This window comes from Ursus maritimus, unplaced genomic scaffold, assembly GCF_017311325.1.
Source record: "Ursus maritimus isolate PB19 unplaced genomic scaffold, ASM1731132v1 scaffold_20, whole genome shotgun sequence".
Classification (NCBI taxonomy): Eukaryota; Metazoa; Chordata; class Mammalia; order Carnivora; family Ursidae; genus Ursus; species Ursus maritimus.
The window spans coordinates 55522605-55541987 of record NW_024424453.1 but is presented as its reverse complement, the minus strand read 5'-3'; the positions used below and the strand labels follow the sequence as shown (position 1 = coordinate 55541987).

At 43.4% G+C, this 19383-nt stretch overlaps 1 protein-coding gene across 2 annotated transcripts in view; it reads left to right on the top strand.

The window, feature by feature from the left end:
* Window positions 1-1094: 1094 nt before the first annotated feature.
* UBP1 (upstream binding protein 1) overlaps window positions 1095-19383 on the top strand; it is a 51832-nt gene continuing 33543 nt past the window's right edge. For both annotated transcript variants that reach the window (XM_040637002.1, XM_040637001.1), the window contains exons 1-2: window positions 1095-1249; window positions 15957-16108. In XM_040637002.1, the coding sequence (XP_040492936.1) occupies window positions 1137-1249; window positions 15957-16108 (265 nt within the window). In that variant the 5' untranslated portion in view covers window positions 1095-1136. The remainder of the gene's footprint in view (window positions 1250-15956; window positions 16109-19383) is intronic.

The following is a 19383-nucleotide window of genomic DNA, read 5'->3' as shown; positions in this document are numbered from 1 at the left end:
TTGGGAGACATCCGGAGCGTTGATTGGCCTACAATCACGTCGATCAAGATTTTCTGCCCAATAGACTTTTCAGTCCCCAGGCACCGCTCTCTCCCCCCCNNNNCCAATCAGTAGTTTCGGCAAAACCCAGAGACTATCCGAAAAGACCACAAGGGAGCAAAGCCCTTCCAGGAGTGGCATTTAGGGCGGCTTCCTCCGGTGCGGTCCAATGAACTCTTCCTTTTGGCAGCCAAATCCGTCCTCGAGACCGCCCAAGAGGAAGAACGTTTTGATTGGTTGTTTAGTACAGGGGTACAAAGACTCACGGGAGCCTCGACCGAGTACTTGCCATTATTGTCCAGTTCGCCTGTCAATCAGCCCACCTTTACGGATGGGCGGAAACTGGCAGCCCTGCAGGCACCACCTCTTCCTGGGCTGGCGTGCGGGGAGGCGGTGGGCTGCAGGGGCTGCGAATCTGCCGCGTGGGCGGGGCCGCGCTGCACGGCCTGAACAGTTTCTCGGTCGTGAAGCGCCGGGAGTTCCCCGAAGCGCCGGGCCGTGCGGGGCGGGCCCGGGAGAGGGGCGAGAGCGGGGGGTGGAGGCGGGGCCGGGGCGGGGCCGGAGGAGGCGGAAGCGGCGAGAGCGCTCGGGCCGCAGCCATATAGGAGTCAGCGTCCGGGCCGGCGGAGCGGCGGCGGCGGGGTTGGCCGGGGTGGCGGGGCGCTAGTACCTGGGCGGGTGGGTCGAGGGCCGGGGTCGAGACCGGGGATCGGGTGACGGGCGGGCTGAGCTCCCGCCCCCGCGCAGTGCCGGGGAGGATGCGGCCGGGGGCTCCGGGGCGGGGCGGGCGGCGGCGGCTGCAGCGCTAGCGGCGCAGGGGGTGGGCGGCGGCGGCATGAGGCGCGGGGCCGGCGCCCGCGGGAGGGAGGCGCTGCCGGCGGCCCGGCCGCTCCCGCTGCAGCTGCTCGCCGGGCTCGCCGTGCCCTGCTTGCGGGGCTCCGGACGCTCTCGTCCCGGCCGCCGCCCGGGCCGCCTGTGGTGACCATCCGCCGCGCCGCCCGAGGCTTCACCCGCGCCCTCCCCCAGGGCGCGCCCGCGGAGCTCCGGCCCCATCGCCTGCTCGCGGAGGCCGCGCCGGGCGGCGGCGAGGCCGGAAGATGGCCTGGGTGCTCAAGATGGACGAGGTGATCGAGTCCGGGCTGGTGCACGACTTCGACGCCAGCCTCTCGGGCATCGGGCAGGAGCTGGGCGCCGGCGCCTACAGCATGAGGTACCGGGCGCCCTGGGCCGGCCGGGCGGGCGGGCGGAAGCTTCGGTCTCCTTGGGGAAGGCCTGCACGACCCCGGGCCTCTGCCAGGCGCGGCTGCGCCCAGCCGTACCCGGGCCTCCCGGCCGCGGGGTTCGGGCCCTGCCGCGTGGCGGTCGGGGCCAGGGAGCCCCGCGGGCGTCTGCCCACCCGGGTGGCGGGCGTGGGAGGGCGGCCCCGCAAGACGCCTCGGGAACTGCTTCTGAGGGCTTCATTTTTGCTGTAAAACTGGCCGGCTGTTAGGATGGCTTGGGTTGGTGGGGGAAGGGGCTTCCTTTCCTTGCAAGTGATTTACAAGCCTCTTTGGAGCTGGGTGGAATACAGTGTACGAAATGGTAGAACTTGTATTGGGAAAATACCCTCTAAGGTTTTGGTTATCAGTTCCTATTCAGTTTACGTTGTAGTCCTTCCTGGTTGCAAATTTTAATCACTTGCTGTTACAATAGTAATTATACCATAAGTGAAAGTAGTCGCAGGGGGGAAAAGCACCTTAACTTAGTGATGTTTTTTGATTGTTTCAAAGTGAAATTTTTCATTTTGGGGACCACCCTCTTAGGCTATTTTCTTTTGCAGAAGGCTTTACGATGCAGTAATTGCACAACAAACAATAGTTTGTTTAGTCTCTGCTGCCTGTACGAGCAGCCATTCATTTTGTTTAATTTTGAAGGTTGAAACAGATCAGAGCTTAGTCTCTGGCCTTTATCCTGAAGAATGCTGTGGTGGGTTTTGTTTTTGTTTTTAACTTCTCTTTGGTGGTTCTTTATTTTTAGCAGCTATATTGAAATATAGTTTATGCACTATAAGTTCACCTGGTTAAAGTGTACAGTTCCATGATTTGGCAGCATTTTGTTAAGGCGAATTGAGATTTTCTGACTTTAATGCCTGATGTCTTTCAAGTGCTGTCCAGTCTCCCAGTAGCTTTCATACATCTCACTGCAGCTCTCTGGGAGAAGAGAGAGCATAAATGTCCTGAAGAGAGACTTCGAGGTCAGAGCAGGCCTGGAATGGTGGGGGCTGCTCCCTGAAGAAATTCAGCTTTTATATTTTAAAGGGGAAACTCTGGGCAGTAAAGACTGTCAGGAGGAGGTGTTTCTTGGAGTGTGGAAGTGTGTGCAGGAAAGCCTTTGGTCACCAGACTCTGACCCTGATTGGGTATGTGCTTCTCTCCCTGAACTTGGCACTTGCTCTCCACAGTTGTGCAACTTGAGGACTCTGGATGAGGTGGCTTATTTTCTAGAACAACTGTCTCAGTTGAAGAAATTGATCTATTGAAAGTCATAGGGTCACCTCACACAGTACTAGAGACAGTGATTTCCTAGTTAAACACAGGCCAAAAGTGCCATGCTGCTCCTTGAGACCAGTTAAGGCACATGAAGGGAATTTAGTGTTTTCAACTGAAAAGTTGCTTCTCACTTCGCAGTTACGGTAAAATGAAACTTAGCTGCCAAGAAGTTTGCTTATTAGGGTTATTTTGAGCTTTTACTTTTTTCCTAGAGTTTTATTTGTTTTAGTGACTCAGGCAGCTAATGAACTTTTGTTTATGGTTTATTCTGTGAAAAGGAAAGAAAATCATGATTTTAACCTTTCCCTGACCTTGTTCTTAAAATATGTCTGACATCTTTATTATTATGGGTCTTTGACAACACTTGCCATGGGGAAACTTTCCATTAAATGTTTTCGGTTAATGCTTAAGTGGTTTGTCATTTAATCTAAAATTTCAGGTATTTTCGAAGGCAAATTCCAGTTTTTAAGGAGCTTATTTAGGTTTTTTTTTTCTTTTCCATATTTAATTGAGCCCTCAAAACTGAGAGGCTGATGAGAGTACTTGCTTGCCTCTTGCAAATTCAAGGCCCTTTGTTTGAAATTCAGACTTGGGCAGTTCCAAAATGGACTTGATAAGGACTAAGGCTGAGGAAGGCTTTAGGCTGTTGCAGGCCTCCTTTGATTGCACTTCCCAGCTTGGACGTGGAGTCCTAAGAAGGCTGGATCTTAGAGGAGTGCCTGGTATCTATCTTCTGCATGGGTAGGCGGCATCTTTTCATCTGGCGTCAAGTGGGAAGTAAGGCTATTGATGCTTACCTTTCTCTTTGATTTGTTCAAGAAGTAAACTCAAGGTGCTAAATTTGAAATTATTGGAAAAGTGACTTCTTGATGAAATGAAGGCTGCCTACAAAATACACTTTTTTAAATTCCAAAGTGAAGTATGCTTACTATAGTTGCTCTTTGGACGGCTTAAACCATCCATTTTTATTTTTATTTTTTTTCAAGATTTTATTCATTTATCTGATAGCACAAGCAGGGCGAGCTGCAGAGGGAGAGGGAGAAGCAGGCTGTCTGCTGAGCAGGGAGCCCGATGTGGGGCTCGATCCCAGGACGCTGGGATCATGACCCGAGCCGAAGACAGAGACTTAACTGACTGAGCCACCCAGGAGCCCCTTAAACCATCCATTTTAAAGACTTTTTAAGAAATGGTTTCCTCCATTTGGGGGAAGATGGCTTGTAAGAAAGATGGTTTCTCTCAGTAGTCTGACTTAAACTCTGTTTACATTTGGGTGCCTGGCTGGCTTCGTAGAGCATGCAGCTCTTGATCTTAGGGTTGTGAGTTCAAGCCCCATGTTAGGCATGGAGCCTACTTAAAAAAACAAAACAAAACTATGTGCATTAAACAATGCAGGCTGATAGTATTGGGTATGTCATGGCAAATTTCTGATATTGTCTTTGCTTCTTCCCCTCCTTTTTTCCTCTTGGCTCTGTTTCGTTTTCTCTGTGTGTGTGTCTCTCTCTCCCTCCCCTCTTTTGTGTGACAGGTTTACCACATTTGTATGTGAGGTATGAGCTACTGCAGATTCTGTTTGAAATGAGGCAGGTCATAAATGTTTTTTAGAAACTTAATTATAATGTCAAGATTCTAGAGATGGGTGAAGAGACTTAGAAACTTCTAAACCAGTCCTTTTATTTTAAGTGAGTAAGCAAGCCCATAGATGTTAGTGTTGGTCCAAGTGACCTGTTAGTGGCACTACCATTCCAAATGAAGGCTGAGCTTCCCCTCACTGAAGGAAGGCTGAAACCCATTGTAACTTGAAATCTGGGTCATTCGCGTTTTCTGAAGTAAGGGACAGGTAACTAAATGGCCTTTAAGAAAGTAGCTCATTAAAACTTTTTTAAGAGGGTCTTTTGGGCCACCTGGTAATTTTTTTTTACATCTTACTGTTTACATGAAACTTATAATCTGTAACAACTTAATTTTTAGGACTTAGGAAGTACTGTGACCTCTTTAGATGACACGTAAAATATTGAATTATTACCTTATGGAGGGCATTGATCTTGTTGCCGGGTAAACTGGGGAGACCTCGGGTCGTGAGGCTCTTGACCCAGCTTGTCCAAAAGATGTCACCGGAGGCTCTTGATCTCATCAGGAGAAAGACTTTAAGGACAGACACAACACAGCAGTACAAGCAGGAAAGTTTATTAAAGCAGAAGTATGCTCTCAAAATGTGAATGCTGGCGGGCTCCAGAGAGAGTAGCATCCCCTAGGGTTTGGATTTCTGTCCACGCCCAGTGTGGAGCCCAACTCGGGACTTGAACTCACAATCCTGATATCAGGACCCTGAGATCAAGACCTGAGCGGAGATCAAGAGTTAGACACTTAATCAACTGAGCCACCCAGGTGCCCCTGGGTTTCTGTCTTAACAATTGTTAACAAGGGGGTGGAATATTAAGTACTTGAGGAAAGGATTTTTTGGAAACATAGCCCTTTCTTATTGGGTCAGGGGTTTCCTGTCATGGCACCCACAGGGAGGAGATTTTAGGTATGGTAATGTGTATAAAGTATAATAAAGGGATAATGTGAACCTTGGCCTACTTCGTCAGCCATCTTGGACCTGTCTGGTTTGATCCAGTTTCTTGTGGTTTTATTTTGGAGTGCTGCCAGGACAGGCTCTGACTTCCTTATAGTTGGCAATGACTTCCTGTATGCTGGCGGGCAGGCATCCTATTAGAACCTAGCTAACTGCCTACTCTAAAACCATCATAGTTGTTTTCTGGGAAATGATAGGCTCGCTTTGTTCATTTTTTTTTTTTTTTTTAAAGATTTTATTTATTTATTCGACAGAGATAGAGACAGCCAGGGAGAGAGGGAACACAAGCAGGGGGAGTGGGAGAGGAAGAAGTAGGCTCACAGTGGAGGAGCCTGATGTGGGGCTCGATCCCATAACGCCGGGATCACGCCCTGAGCCGAAGGCAGACGCTTAACCGCTGTGCCACCCAGGCGCCCCTGCTTTGTTCATTTTTGAGGAAATTTTTGTCACATACCCAGGTCTGAATAATCATAGTTTGTTAGTTTTTCTTTCAAGTTAAAGTGATATTCTGTGAGAGAAACTGCTCGGTCGGCCTGCAGATCAAACGGTGGCATAAAAGCTTTCCTTGAGACAACCATTGCACTTCGGTGTGCATTAGAAATGTATTATACCTACCCAAGAACCAATATATACTAAAATTAATAATTTTTATGTAGTGACTACCACTGCCTTGATTTGGGTACAGTTTGGTGCCACTGCCTTGATTCATGCTAAGGTACCAGCAGTTCTAATCACCATTGGTTGAGTGCAAATGTCATCAAAGTGAAAAAGGCAAACGATATTTTAGTATTCTGAAAATAGGTTTGACCTCCTGAACCCCCTGAAAGCATCTGTTTCCTCAGGATACCACAGATCACACTTTTGAAAATCTCTGGTTTAATGTGTGCATACAGTTTAGATACTTGAAATGTTTTCTTCTAAATTAAAGTAAACCCATTGTTAAAGCTCAGAGAAGTTAGGTAGCCAGCCACAGTGTCACTCAACAAATGAGAGCTAGGATTTGAAGCTCCAGAGCTGGGGTATGCCTTCTACTTCTTTCCATTGCACCCTTGGCTGCCTACCAGTTAATAGGTGTTCTCCAGGTAGTTAGAGCATGATCTCTCTGAATAGGAGGAGAATCAGCCAGAAAGGCTATATATATTTTTTGTCTTGTTGTATCTTGATTTTTTTTTTTTCCCCTCCAGGACCTCGCTGAACTTAATAGTTCTCCCCCCGCCTTAAAGATTTTATTTATTAATTTGACAGAGAGCACAAGCAGGGGGAGTGGGAGAGGAAGAAGTAGGCTCCCTGCTCAGGAAGCCAGATGCAGGGCTCGATCCCAGGACCCTGAGATCATGACCCAACCTGAAGGCAGACGCTTAACCGACTGAGCCACCCAGGTGCCCCGGAACTTACTAGTTCTAATAATTTGTAAGATCTCAGACTTTTAGTTAGACAGTATCTTTAAATAATAGTAGATTTGTTTCTTTCTATATGATCTTTACATTTCATTTTCTTGCCTTAGTGTGTTGGCTAGGGCTTCACTGCAGTGTTATTTAGAACCACTAAAAACTCGAGTTTTTAGTCTTCTTACAGATTTTAGAGAATGCTCCCAAAGTTTCATAAATAGGTTATCATTGTTCCTAAATGAGATTGGTCCTCAATTTTCTTTTCTTGCACTCTTGTTATTTACTTATTTTTTAAACATCAAGACTGTATCAGTTTCAGGTGAGTTGCTTGCTGTTTTTATGGGCTAAACGTTTTATTTATCTATGTATTTATATATGTATGTATGTAGGCTCTATGTCTAGCATGGGGCTTGAAGTCACAACCCTGTAATCTTAAGAGTTGCACGCTCTGTGGACTGAGCCAGCTCGGTATCCCTAAACAGTTTTTTATGAGATGAGACTTAACTGTTCAATATTTCGTAAAGCTCACTTGGAATACAGCCTGGATTTGGTGATTTTAACTTTTTTGCACAAGTAGATGTTTGACTGCATGTGTAATTGATTTAACAGACATAGGAATATTCAGAATTTATGTATGTTAGCCAGTTGTGGTAATTTTAAATTTCATAGAAAATTGTCGGCTCTAAGTTTTCAGATTTTTTTTAAAAAGATCTCTACAATGTTTGTGATTATTCCCTTTTACTTTATGTACTACTTGTGTCTTTTCCTTCTTTTGTGACGTATTTCAGAGGTATGTCTGTATCTTCAGTGCTTCTCAAGCCAAATTTTGGCTTTATTTTTCTTTTCGGTTGGATTTTCTATTTTGCTTTTATGGTCAATTTCTTCCTCGTTTTCTTGCTTCTCTTGTTATTTTCCAACTTCCTTGGTTGGATGCTTTTTCTTCCTTAGTTTTTGGTGTTTGTTTTCTAATAGATGCATTTAAGGCTATATATTCAGTTAGGTTTCTCAGCAGGATTTGAAGGCAACACCCTTTTCTTCATTCAGTTCTATAGTTTTTTTATTTTCTTTCTTGTAGTTCTTCATATATCCTGGACTCTAGCCTTTGATCATGCATATATGTCATAAATACCTCACCTCCATGACTTGCCTTTCTGTTCTCCTTTTGGTGGCTTTTGAACATTCTTGATTTTACTGTGGTCAAATTGACTAATCTTTTCACTTATAGTTAGTCTTACCTTACTCTGAGGATATAAGGTATTCTTTTTTTTTTTTAAAGATCTTATTTTTATTTATTCGACCGAGATAGAGACAGCCAGCGAGAGAGGGAACACAAGCAGGGGGAGTGGGAGAGGAAGAAGCAGGCTCATAGCAGAGGAGCCTGATGTGGGGCTCGATCCCATAACGCCGGGATCACGCCCTGAGCCGAAGGCAGACGCTTAACCGCTGTGCCACCCAGGCGCCCCGAGGATATAAGATATTCGTACAGTCTTTTCTAAAGATTTATTACTTTATATATCATACCTAAGTTTACAGTCTGTCTGGAGTAATTTTTTTTTCTTTTGTTTTTGGTATGGCATGAAGTACGAGGCCAATTGCACTTTTCCCTACTTGAAAAGACTTTTTACTCGAACCTCTTCACAGTGCCATTCTGTTCTAAATCAGCTGTCCAGAAGTGTGGTGTTCTGTTTCCAGATTCTGTATTCTGTCCTTGTGTTCCTGGGGAATACTCAACTAGATCATGCTTTGTCATTATATTCTTGGATTTGGTTTGTTAATTCTTAATTTGGGACTTTTGCTTCTATATTTATGGCTGAAACGAGCTTTTCATTTTCTTTTTTAGTTCTGTTTGTAGGTTGTTTTGACTTCAAAATTACATTAGGCTCATAAAAGGAGTTAGAAAGTATTTCTTCTCTTTCTGTTCTGTTGAAGACTTTCTGCAAGAACTGCCTTTGAAAGTTTGACAGAACTTGCCTATAAAACTATTCTAGGGCAGAAATTTTCTTTTGGGGAAAAATTTTAACCACAGTATCAGTCTCTGTAGAATTATTTTTTAAAGATTTTTATGTCTTGAAGAAAGTTGTTTTTAAGATTTTATCTTTTTTTAAGTAATCTCTACACCCAAAACGGGGCTCAGAAATACAACCCGAAGATTAAGAGTCACATCCTCCACCGACTGAGCCAGCCATGGTGCCCCTGTCTTGAAGAAAGTTTTCACAAGTTATCTTTCTAGGAAATTGTTCATCTTACCCATAGTTTCAAATGTATTGGCATAAAGATGATAGTGGTGTTCTCATCTTTATAGTTTTTGGTTGTTTTTTTTTTAAGATTTTATTTATTTGAGAGAGAACACGAATGGGGATTAGAGGGAGAGGGAGAAGTAGACTCCTGCTGAGCAGGGAGCCTGATGCGGGGCTTGATCCCAGGACTCTGGAATCATGACCTGAGCCAAAGGCAAGTGCTTAACCGACTGAGCCACCCAGGCGCCCTTCATTTTTTTAGTTTTTATTAGTGATAGCTCCTTTTTTATTCATACTTATTTGTGCCTTCTCTTTTTGATCTCTCTCCTAGACATACATATATATGTAATTTTTTAAGGCATGTTGGACCAGACCCCAGACCTTTTGTGCCTTTAATGTTTGTTAAGACTACAAGAAACTCCAGAGTTTCAGGACACTGCTTTTTTTCTTGCATTTTGGTCAGCACTGTGGAGTTGCACCCCCTCAGTTCTGTTCTTTTCTTTTCTTTGTTTTTTTTTTTTTTTAAGATTTTATTTATTTATTTGAGAGAGAGCTGTGCATGTGCTCGCACATGCAAGCAGAAGGGGGGGAGGTGGAAGCTGACTCCCGCAGAGCAGAGCAGGGAGCTGGATGCGGGGCTTGATCCCAGAACCCTGGGATCATGACCTGGGCCGAAGGCAGATGTGTAACTGACTGAGCCACCCAGGCACCCCGTGCCTCCTTAGTTGTTAGCCATCTCCCCTTTCTTACCGGTTCTTAACATCTTCCACCTTGCCCTCTAGAATTGTCCATCTGCTATCACATGGATTGAATTGTGTCCCCCCGAAAGGGTATATTGAAAGTCCTAACCCTCAGGACCTCAGAATGTGACCTTATTTGGAAATAAGGTCTTTATAGAGGTAATCAAGTTAAAGTGATGTAATGAGGATAGGCACTGGTGTCTTTATAAAAAGAGGCCATCTGGGCACAGAGGGATGACTAAATGAAGACATATAAGGGGAAGCTGGCCATGTGATTGGAGGGATGCATCCACAAGCCAGGGAGTGCAGAGGAGTTCAAACACCAGAAGTTGGGCGAGAGGCCCAGACCAGCTCTGCCAGCACCCTTATTTCAGGCTTCTGGCCTCCAGAGCTGAGAGACATAAATTTCTGTTGTTTTAAGCCACCCTGGTTTTGGTACTTTGTTACAACAGCGTGAGGAAACTAACACAGGCAACTTTGTCTCATAATGGTATCTTCACCTTCCTGTTCTTTTGGAAAGCTGGCTGTCCTCTCAGTATATTCTTTTCCTCTGAAGCCCTAGCAAGTGGTGGTGGTTTATTTCCACAGCNNNCCCCCCCGCCCTGCTCAGAACATGAGGGAAGGATCCTCTTTAGCTCTCACTGCTAGCTTTCAAGCTGTGCTGCCTTTCTCCTTCCTTGTAAGACCCCCCAACTTTGAATTTCATGTTACCAAATAACAACCAATCAGTCCCCCAATTATTGCAGTCATCTTAGTGATTTCTGGGTCAGTCCTCATTTTTAAATTTTAGATCCTGGTTCACTGTCACTATATGACACTACTAAATTCTTGGTGATTTCAGAATATATCTAAATGGGCCTTCTAGTGGCCTAACATTTCTGTTCCTTGTATCTTTCGTATAGTGGTATTATCTTCAGCTTCTCAGTCCTATGATCATATGTTAGACCTTGCCATTTCCAGTATTGTAACCCATGTATAATCTCAAATTCAGAGTTCAGTGTTAACTACCACTTTCTATGCTTTCAGTCACTCAGTACCTTCCTCTTGCTGTCATTTGGCCCATCTCCGGTCCTTCGTCTGACCCTGTTTGCCTATTTTTTCTTTTTTTTAAAGGTTTATTTATTTTTGAGAGAGAGCATGAGGAGGGGGAGGGGCAGAGGAAGAGAAGCGGACTCCCCACTGAGAGTGGCTCCATCTCACAACCCTGAGATCATGACCTGAGCTGAAATCGAGTCGGAAGCTGAACCGACTGAGCCATCCAGGCGCCCCATCACCCTCTTGAACACCTTTTTTTTCTTCAGCTAGTTTTAATTTTCATGGTCAGTCGTATTACTTCCTTGCATATACCCTTGTCTCTCTTGCCTTCTCTTGCTTTATTCCCCTCCCATCTTTTTTATTTTAGCAAAACTGTGACCCTGATTAAATGTGATTTTTCACTTCCTTTAAGTCACCTAAGCAGGTGCATGTGGTCTAGAAAGCATTGAATGGGTCTCACTTTAAGTTCACAGCCTCAGTATTCCGGTGCATCCTGTTGCCGTTGCCCCTGTGTTGCCCTCATAGTGGCCTCATCCACTGCTCCCCACCCTCAGCACTTGATTCCAGGACTGCTCGGGCCCTCCCACCACTTGCTCCCCATTCCCGCTTTCCACTGATTGAGTCCCTTACTTAGCACTTCCTTCCACAGACTGCACTGGCTTAGATGTTTTTCTTGGTGTATTTAGGTCTGGATTTCTTTTATTTATCCTGCTTTGGTTATTTGGGCTTCTTGAATCAGTGAGTTGGTATATTTCATCAGTTCTGGAGCTTGCTCAGCCTGTATCTCAAATATTGCCTCAACAATATTTTTCCCTCTTCTGGAACTTCAATTCAGTGTGAAATCTCACTTTGTGTTTTCTTTCTCTTTCTCATTTTCCATCATCTCACTCGCTCCTGCTTTCTGAATAACTTATTTTTGCCTATATTCCGGGTTCCTTATCTACTCTACTCTACATTTCTGTCTGAGCTACTGTTAAAGCTAAGTTCTTAATTTTAGCAATTTTATTTTCCAGTTCTAGAAGTTCTGTTTGGGGACATCTGGGTGGCTCAGTTGGTTAAGCATCTGCCTTCCACTCAGGTCATGATCCCAGGGTCCTGGGATTGAGCTCCTGTTGGCTCCATGCTCAGCAGAGAGCCTGCTTTTCCTTCTCCCTCTGCTTCCCCCCTGCTTGTGCTCATTCTCTCTCTCTCTCTCTCTCTCTCTCTCTCTGTGTCAAATAAATGGAATCTTTTTTTTTTTTAAGATTTTTATTTATTTATTTGACAGAGACAGCAAGAGAGGGAACACAAGCAGGGGGAGTGGGAGAGGGAGAAGCAGGCTTCCTGCTTAGCAGGGAGCCCAACTCGGGGCTCAATCCCAGGATCCTGGGATTCTGACCTGAGCCGAAGGCAGACAGACACTTAATGACTGAGCCACCCAGGTACCCCAATAAGTGGAATCATAAAAAAAAAAAAAAAAAAAGTCCTGTTTGTTCCTTTTCAGTTTTGCTGTCCCTTAAATTTTCCTCTTCCTTGCAGATCTTTTTGGGCTTGTCTTATATTTCTTTGAACAGAGTAAGCATAATTTTATAGTATAAGTCTATTAATTCTAGGATCTGAACTCTTTGGGGATATCAGTCTATGTCTAATTAGGAAAATAGAAACCATTTAGATGTTTAAAGCAGAAAAAGATGTAATGAAGTATTTGATTGCAAAGGTGCTAGAAGGGTTGGTGGCTGGGAGGACTTGTTACCTGGTTGCTCCTGGACTAGCTGCTGGAGGCATAGCTGCTAGAGGCATGGCTGGTGCAGCCCAGAAATTTCCTGTAGCCGCAATCTGTGCAGTTTCCTGCCTCTCTGTGTTTTCGCACTCCCTTTTAATTTCCCACCAGTGCTTCCCTTGTACAACTAAGCAAGACTTCAGCTGGCAAGAAGTCTTGTATATGTAGTTTCAGACCTCGAACCCTCTGCAACAGAGGCAGAGAAGAGCTGAATACCAACAGACAGATCTGGAACTGGGTGTATGCCATCTGTTGTTTTTGCTGTTGATTCTTGCTCCCAGAGTCTTGTTTGTCTTTGTGTGCCTGGTTATTTTTGGGTACTGGCATTTCAAAATTACTTGTAATAATTTGAAGCCTTGAGAAACTTTTCATTTGCTTGTCAGATCCCTGGGAGCTCTACCTGTTGGGGATATGGGATACTAGAACTTTCTTCAGGTTCAGCCTAGTAGAAATGATGATCTTAAATTATCTGGACACCTGATTTTTCCTTTTAGTAGTAATTATTAGTGCTGCAGTTGATTCATTGGTTCAGGAGGTATTTGAGACCCTTTGTGCTAAATGCTGGCGTGAGTCAGTGAAGTGAAACAAATCTGGGGAGATGGTTATGTACTTACGGATGATACAGACTTAAGTCCTGTGTACTGTGGGAAGGTGATGGGCTATGTGGGTGGATAGAGCAGGACAAGGGAAGTTGGGAACATGGATGAGAGGACTGCAGTTGTCCAGCTGTCACTGTGAAGGTGACATTTAAATTAAGTGAACTAGACGGACATCAGCAGAAGAGTAGAGCCAAACCCAATGCCAGTGCAGATGCCTTGAAAAAGGCAGAATGGAAGGATGGTGTGGGGGCAAGGGGAGTGAGGGCAAGTAGAAGAGGGAGAAGAGCAGAGTGAGTGGGGCCTCGAAGGGACCCTAGTTGAAAGTGAGCTGAGGGAGAGAGTTCAGAGGAATGAAATGATCTGGCGTCTGTTTGAGGAGGATCACTGCTCTGTTGATTGGAATGCATTTTCTAATGAATTAAAAAATTGGGATTTCAATAGCAAATGATTTTTTTTTTTAAAGATTTTATTTTCAAGTAATCTCTACACCCAACTTGGGGCTTAAATTTACAACCCAGAGATCAAGAGTTGCATGCTCTACTGACTGAGCCAGCCAGGCACCTCTTTTTCTTGTCCTTTAAATGCTTACATATATATGACATAAGAATATATATATGTTCATCTACCATGGAACCATTTTGACTGTTACAGTTGTTTTTCATGAAGAGAGTTAGGTTCTAAGTCTTAAAGTACCACTTTGAAGTTGGAAAAGTTTCTGTATCTGTCACAAGGTTTTCTGTCTGTGCTACTTAGGTGACCCCTAGGTTGCAGTGCTGAGAAGAGCTCCTTTAGAGGAGGGTTGGGGACCATCGCTGACTGTGTGTTTCTCAGTTGTACTTGTATGCTTAGAAGCGTTTTGACAGTTTCCAGGTATAAAGAGGAGAACTAGTGGCTAATTAGTCTCTGAATAATCAGTCTGGTGCTTTAATAGAGTATATGCAGGGAGGAGGGAATGCAATGCAGGCTTTCTCTCCCATCTCATTTATTTCAACATTTTGTTTTAAATTGAATTTAATTAAAATGGGGTAGCCAAATATCTTAATAGCTTGTAGAAATAAAAATGGAAAATAAAGCAATTCAGCCAAACCCTTGCTCTTGGTGTTGATATAGTAGTTATTCATTTGGATATATTTTTTAAAAGATTCATTTATTTTAGAGCGAGTGAGTGAGCAAGCACGGGGGGGGGGGGCAAGGGGAGAGAGAGAATCTAGAGCAGACTCCCTGCTGAGTAGGGCTCAATCTCAGGACCCTGAGCTCATGACCTGAGCCGAAATCAAGAGGCCTAGCTTAACCAACTGAGCCATCCAGGCACCCCTCATTTGGATATTTTGTTATTATTTTACTTTTTATTGAGGAATGAACATAGAAACATTATCAAGATACAAATATACAGGTCCATGATTTATCTCAAAAACAAATACTTGTAACTCATACATTAATGGTGAGAATGTAAAATGGTACAGCTGCTTTGGAAAGCCATTTGGCAATTTCTCAAAAAGTTAAACAGAGTAACCATATAACCTACAGTTCTACTCCTAGGTTTATATCCAAGGGAATTAAACATATGTCTACATGAAAAACAGTCAACTGTTCATAGCAGCATTATTCATAATAGCTAAAAAAATGGAAAGAGCCCGGATGTCCCAGAGTGGATAAACATACATATGGGCATACATCTGTCCATACAAAGGGGCATATCATTCACCCCCAAAAAGGAATGATACATGCTACAAGATATTAAGTAAAACATATTAAGTTAAAGAAGGCCATGTGATTCTATTTGCATTAAATATTCAGAATAGGCAAATGCATAGAGACAAAGTAGATCACTGCCTAGGCTAGGGGTAGGGTCGGGGATAGGGCTTGGGAATGACTGCTAACGGGTGTGAGATTTCTTTTTGAGGTGATGAAAATGTTCTAGGAATAGATATAGTTGTGATAACTGTACAACTCTGTTAATATACCAAAATCCACTGAATTACACATTTTAAAAGGGTGAATTTTTATGGAATGTAAATTATATTCTCAGCTGTTTTTGTAACAAAACAAAATAAACACATCCATGTGTGTTTGGGTTAACAGAGAATATAGATGGTGCCCTAGAAGACCTCTCCCCACTCTCCTCCCTTCCAATCAATGCCCCAAGTTATTCTTGGGGAAAAAATAGCAGCTGTTTCTACTGCTACTGCTCACTTCTCAGAAGAAGCCATTGTTTTAGACTAAGCATGAAGCTTTGTGCTCTCAATGTTTGCCAGGCCTCGCAGGACTCTTTTTGTAAATTTCCATTTTAATCAAATGCTTCTTTGTGATTCTATGGTACCAGTGTGACCTACCTTTCAAAACAGGTAGCTATGCACTCTTGACTTGCTCTTTTTTAAAGATTTTTCAAAAAATTTATTTATTTCAGAGAGAGAGAGAAGGGAGAGCAGGAGAGTGAGGAGGGTCAAAGGGAGAAGACTCCTGCTGAGCAGGGAGCCCAGTGCAGGTCTCAATCCCAGGATCCTGGGATCATGACCTGAGCTGAAGGCAGATGCCTAACCAGTTGAGCCACCAAGGCGCCCAACTTGCTCTTTTTTAAATAGAAATAGTACGGAGTTTAAAGTTTTTAAAGAATTTTTTGAAGTAGTGTGTGTATTATTAGATCTCTTGCTTAATCAGTAGCATGAACTTTATTAACTGTTAAATACTTATTTTATCTGCCTCATCATAGCTGCTCCCCCCTTCTGCCCACACCCACACTAGAGATATTAGTTATTAGTACTATCTTTTGGGGAGCCAGATTAACATTAATAGCTCTTTTATTCTACATGACATTTTTGTGCTTAAATTTTATTTTTATTTATCTATTTTTATATTTTTTTAAAGTAATTGCTCGCTACACCCATCATGGGGCTCGAACTCACAACCGTGAGACTAAGAGTTGCACACTCCACTGACTGAGCCAGCTTAGGCACCCCTGAACTTAAATTTTAAAAGAAACTGCCCTTACATGTTTTTATGTGCTTTTAATTATTTTCAACTAAAGTAAGGTCAATGTTGATTCTTTTGCCTTTCAGCGATGTCTTGGCATTGCCCATTTTTAAGCAGGAAGATTCCAGCCTTCCATTAGACGGTGAGACTAAACACCCACCCTTTCAATATGTGATGTGCGCTGCCACCTCGCCTGCAGTGAAACTGCATGATGAGACGCTCACTTACTTGAACCAAGGTGAGTATGGCTGGGTCAGGCTTTGATGGAGGAATTGACACACATCTAAAGCATTTTGGCATTACAGCCTAGTTTATGGGTAATAATTTAAAATTAGATTATTTTTCTTAAATTTGACTGTTAGCCAACAAAGTAATAGTTTGTGGAAACTGATTTGCATAAAGAGGGTCCGTGCAACAAGATTTATTACAGGGTCTTTCAGACAAAATCCAAAGGAGGAGCAAGTAGGAAAGGATGTCAGTTATTTTTAGGAACACTGGCTTCAATATGGAACTTGAGAATGAATCAAGGAACCTGGGTCTCAGGCCTGAAGCAGGTTTGTGCTGAAAATAGACAAGCTGCACCAAGATGGAGTCTGTGGCTAAAATAAACCGTGTCAGATTCTGTCTACTCGTATCTTGTCCGCATTTTATGAGAATATGATGTTTTGGTGATATGAAAGTGAGAGCTGGCAAAGTGGAAAATAGAGCTGTGGGGGTAGAATTTACTGTTGGAAATTATAAGGGATTTTTTTCAAGGTTCTCTTAGCAGTTTGGGCATAGGCCAGTGTGACTAACCAAATTAAAGAAAAGTACTTTGTTACACAGCTATGAATTTGTTGGATACATATACCGAAAGCATGTTGCACCCTTATTTTTAAACAAAATCCGAACTTTTTTTCTTATAAAAATAGTACAACCTCTCACTGTAGAAAGATTGGGTAATGTGTCAGGAGATAAAGCTGGAAATTGACTGCAGTGGCAGCTCACCAAGATAACTAGTTCAGGTTTTAGGTATTTTTTCTTGTGTGTGTATCTACTTGATTTCAGCAGAATTGGAATTAATATTTGTTCACTTAAGAGCATGTTGTAATTATTTTTCTGTCATAAATAGAATCTTTAATTCCTTGAATGTTTGGAAGGAGCTATGGGTTTTAGACTGTTATGATTAGTATTCTGAAATGTGGAAGAAAAGCTTTTCATTTGATATCTAAGTGGAGGATCTGTGAGGTTTTACCCCAGGTTATTCTACCACAGCACCTGTACAATACCCTAACTCTGTCGTTAACATTGTTTGGTAGGCATTCTGTTGTTTGAGACTTAGGTGTCTTTTTTTTTTTTTTTTTTTTAATTTGAGAGAGCAAACAAGAGAGAACATGAGTGGAGGGGGTGCAGCAGCGGGCAGAGGGAGAAGCAGACTCCCCGTGGAACAGGGAGCTCAATGTGAGACTCAGTCCCAGGACCCTGGGATCATGACCTGAGCCGAAGGCAGATGCTTAACCAGATGAGCCACCCCAGGCATCCCTTAAGTGTCCTATTTGAAAGTACCTTAAAGGGGCACCTGTGTGGCTCTGCCTTTGGCTCAGGTCATGGTCCTGGAGTCCCGGGATCGAGCCCCGCTTCTGGCTCCCTGCTTAGCAGAGAGTCTGCTTCTCCCTCTCTCTCTGCCCTTTACCCTGCTCAAGTCTGCTTCGCTCTCTGCTCCTTAGCCCGCTTGTGCTCTCTCTCAAATAAATAAAATCTTTAAAAAGAAAAAAAGAGAGAGAGAGAGAAAGTACCTTAAGTTTATATGGCAAGATTTGTTTTAGATGTAAAAATATCAGAAGAAACCATGTAGGGGCATGGATATTCACTGTAGCTTTATTTCTAATGACAAGGAAATAACCTGTATTTCTCTTACTTGGGGAATAGTTGATAAGTTCTGTTATGTGCATACCATGGGATGAATGAGTGTACACACACACACACACACACACACACACACACACCCCTGTTTAAGGGAATGCATTGGATGTGTCTATCTATTGGCCTGGGGAAATATCCGTAGTTTATCACTGTTGTTATTTATTTATTTATTTATTTATTTATTTATTTTAAGATTTTATTTACTTATTCGACAGAGATAGAGACAGCCAGCGAGAGAGGGAACACAAGCAGGGGGAGTGGGAGAGGAAGAAGCAGGCTCATAGCAGAAGAACCTGATGTGGGGCTCGATCCCAGATCGCCAGGATCACGCCCTGAGCCGAAGGCAGACGCTTAACCGCTGTGCCACCCAGGCGCCCCTATCACTGTTATTATTAAACTGGAAAAAGATACCTCGTGTTGATAAAAGTTGCAATCCACCATCTGTATTAATGGTATATTAGATTGACGTTCACTGAGTGCTTACTATGTATGAAGCATTGTACTAAGTACTGCACATGTGTTATATAGTTCCCATAGTAACTCTAGAAGTTTATTAATTTTAGGGGTACCTGGTTGGCTCAGTTGGTAGAACACGTGACTCTTTTTTTCTTTTATCTTTTTCAGAGAGAGAGTGTGAGGGAGAGGGAAAGGGAGAGAAAGAATCCTAAGCAGGCTCCACACCCAGCGCAGAGCCCTATGTGGGGCTCAATCTCACAACCCTGAGATCATGACCTGAGCCAAAATCAAGAGTTGGACGCTTAACGACTGAGCCACCCAGGCGCCCTTGAGGTTGAACATATGACTCTTGATCTCAGGGTCATGAGTTCAAGCTTACTTTAAAAAGATCCATTTTCAGATTTATAAAACAAGCTGAGAGCAGTTGATTAACTTGCTCAATGTGAATTTGGTCAAGCTTAGATTTGAAAAAAAGCAAATCTTAAGTGTATAGCTCAGAGAATTTTTACATATATTATTCCCTTGAAACGACTATCTATGTCCAATATTTCCAGTACCCCAGGAGGTTCCTTTATATTCCCCTCCCAGATGATACCCAGCTTGACTATAACTAGTATAAGTGCAGGTGGTTTTCTTGCACTTGATTCTGCTCACTGCAGTATTTTGTTTTTTAAGATTTTATTGATTTATTTCACAGAGAGAGAGAGCGAACATGAGCGGGGGGAATGGCAAAGGGAGAGGGACAAGCAGACTCCTTACCAAGCTGGGAGCCCGACGCAGGGCTCGATCCCAGGACCCCAGGACCATGACCTGAGCTGAAGGCAGATGCCCAACCAACTGAGCCATGCAGGTGCCCCTGCTCACTGCAATATTAATGTTGAATCTTTTCTTGGCTGTAGAATTTATCTTTTAATTTCTTCATCTTTTAAGAAAAAAAGTGGAAAAGTAGACTGCATATGTAGAAATATTTTTTTAAAAACATATGTATGAATAGGTGCGTCTGGGTGGGGAGCCTGCTTATCCCTCCCCTGCCCCATGTTCTCTCCCGCTCTTTCTCTCTCTCTCAAATATTTTTAAAAAACATGAATAATGGGGCACCTGGGTGGCTCAATTGGTTAAACGTCCAACTCTTGATCCTGGCTCAGGTCATGGTCT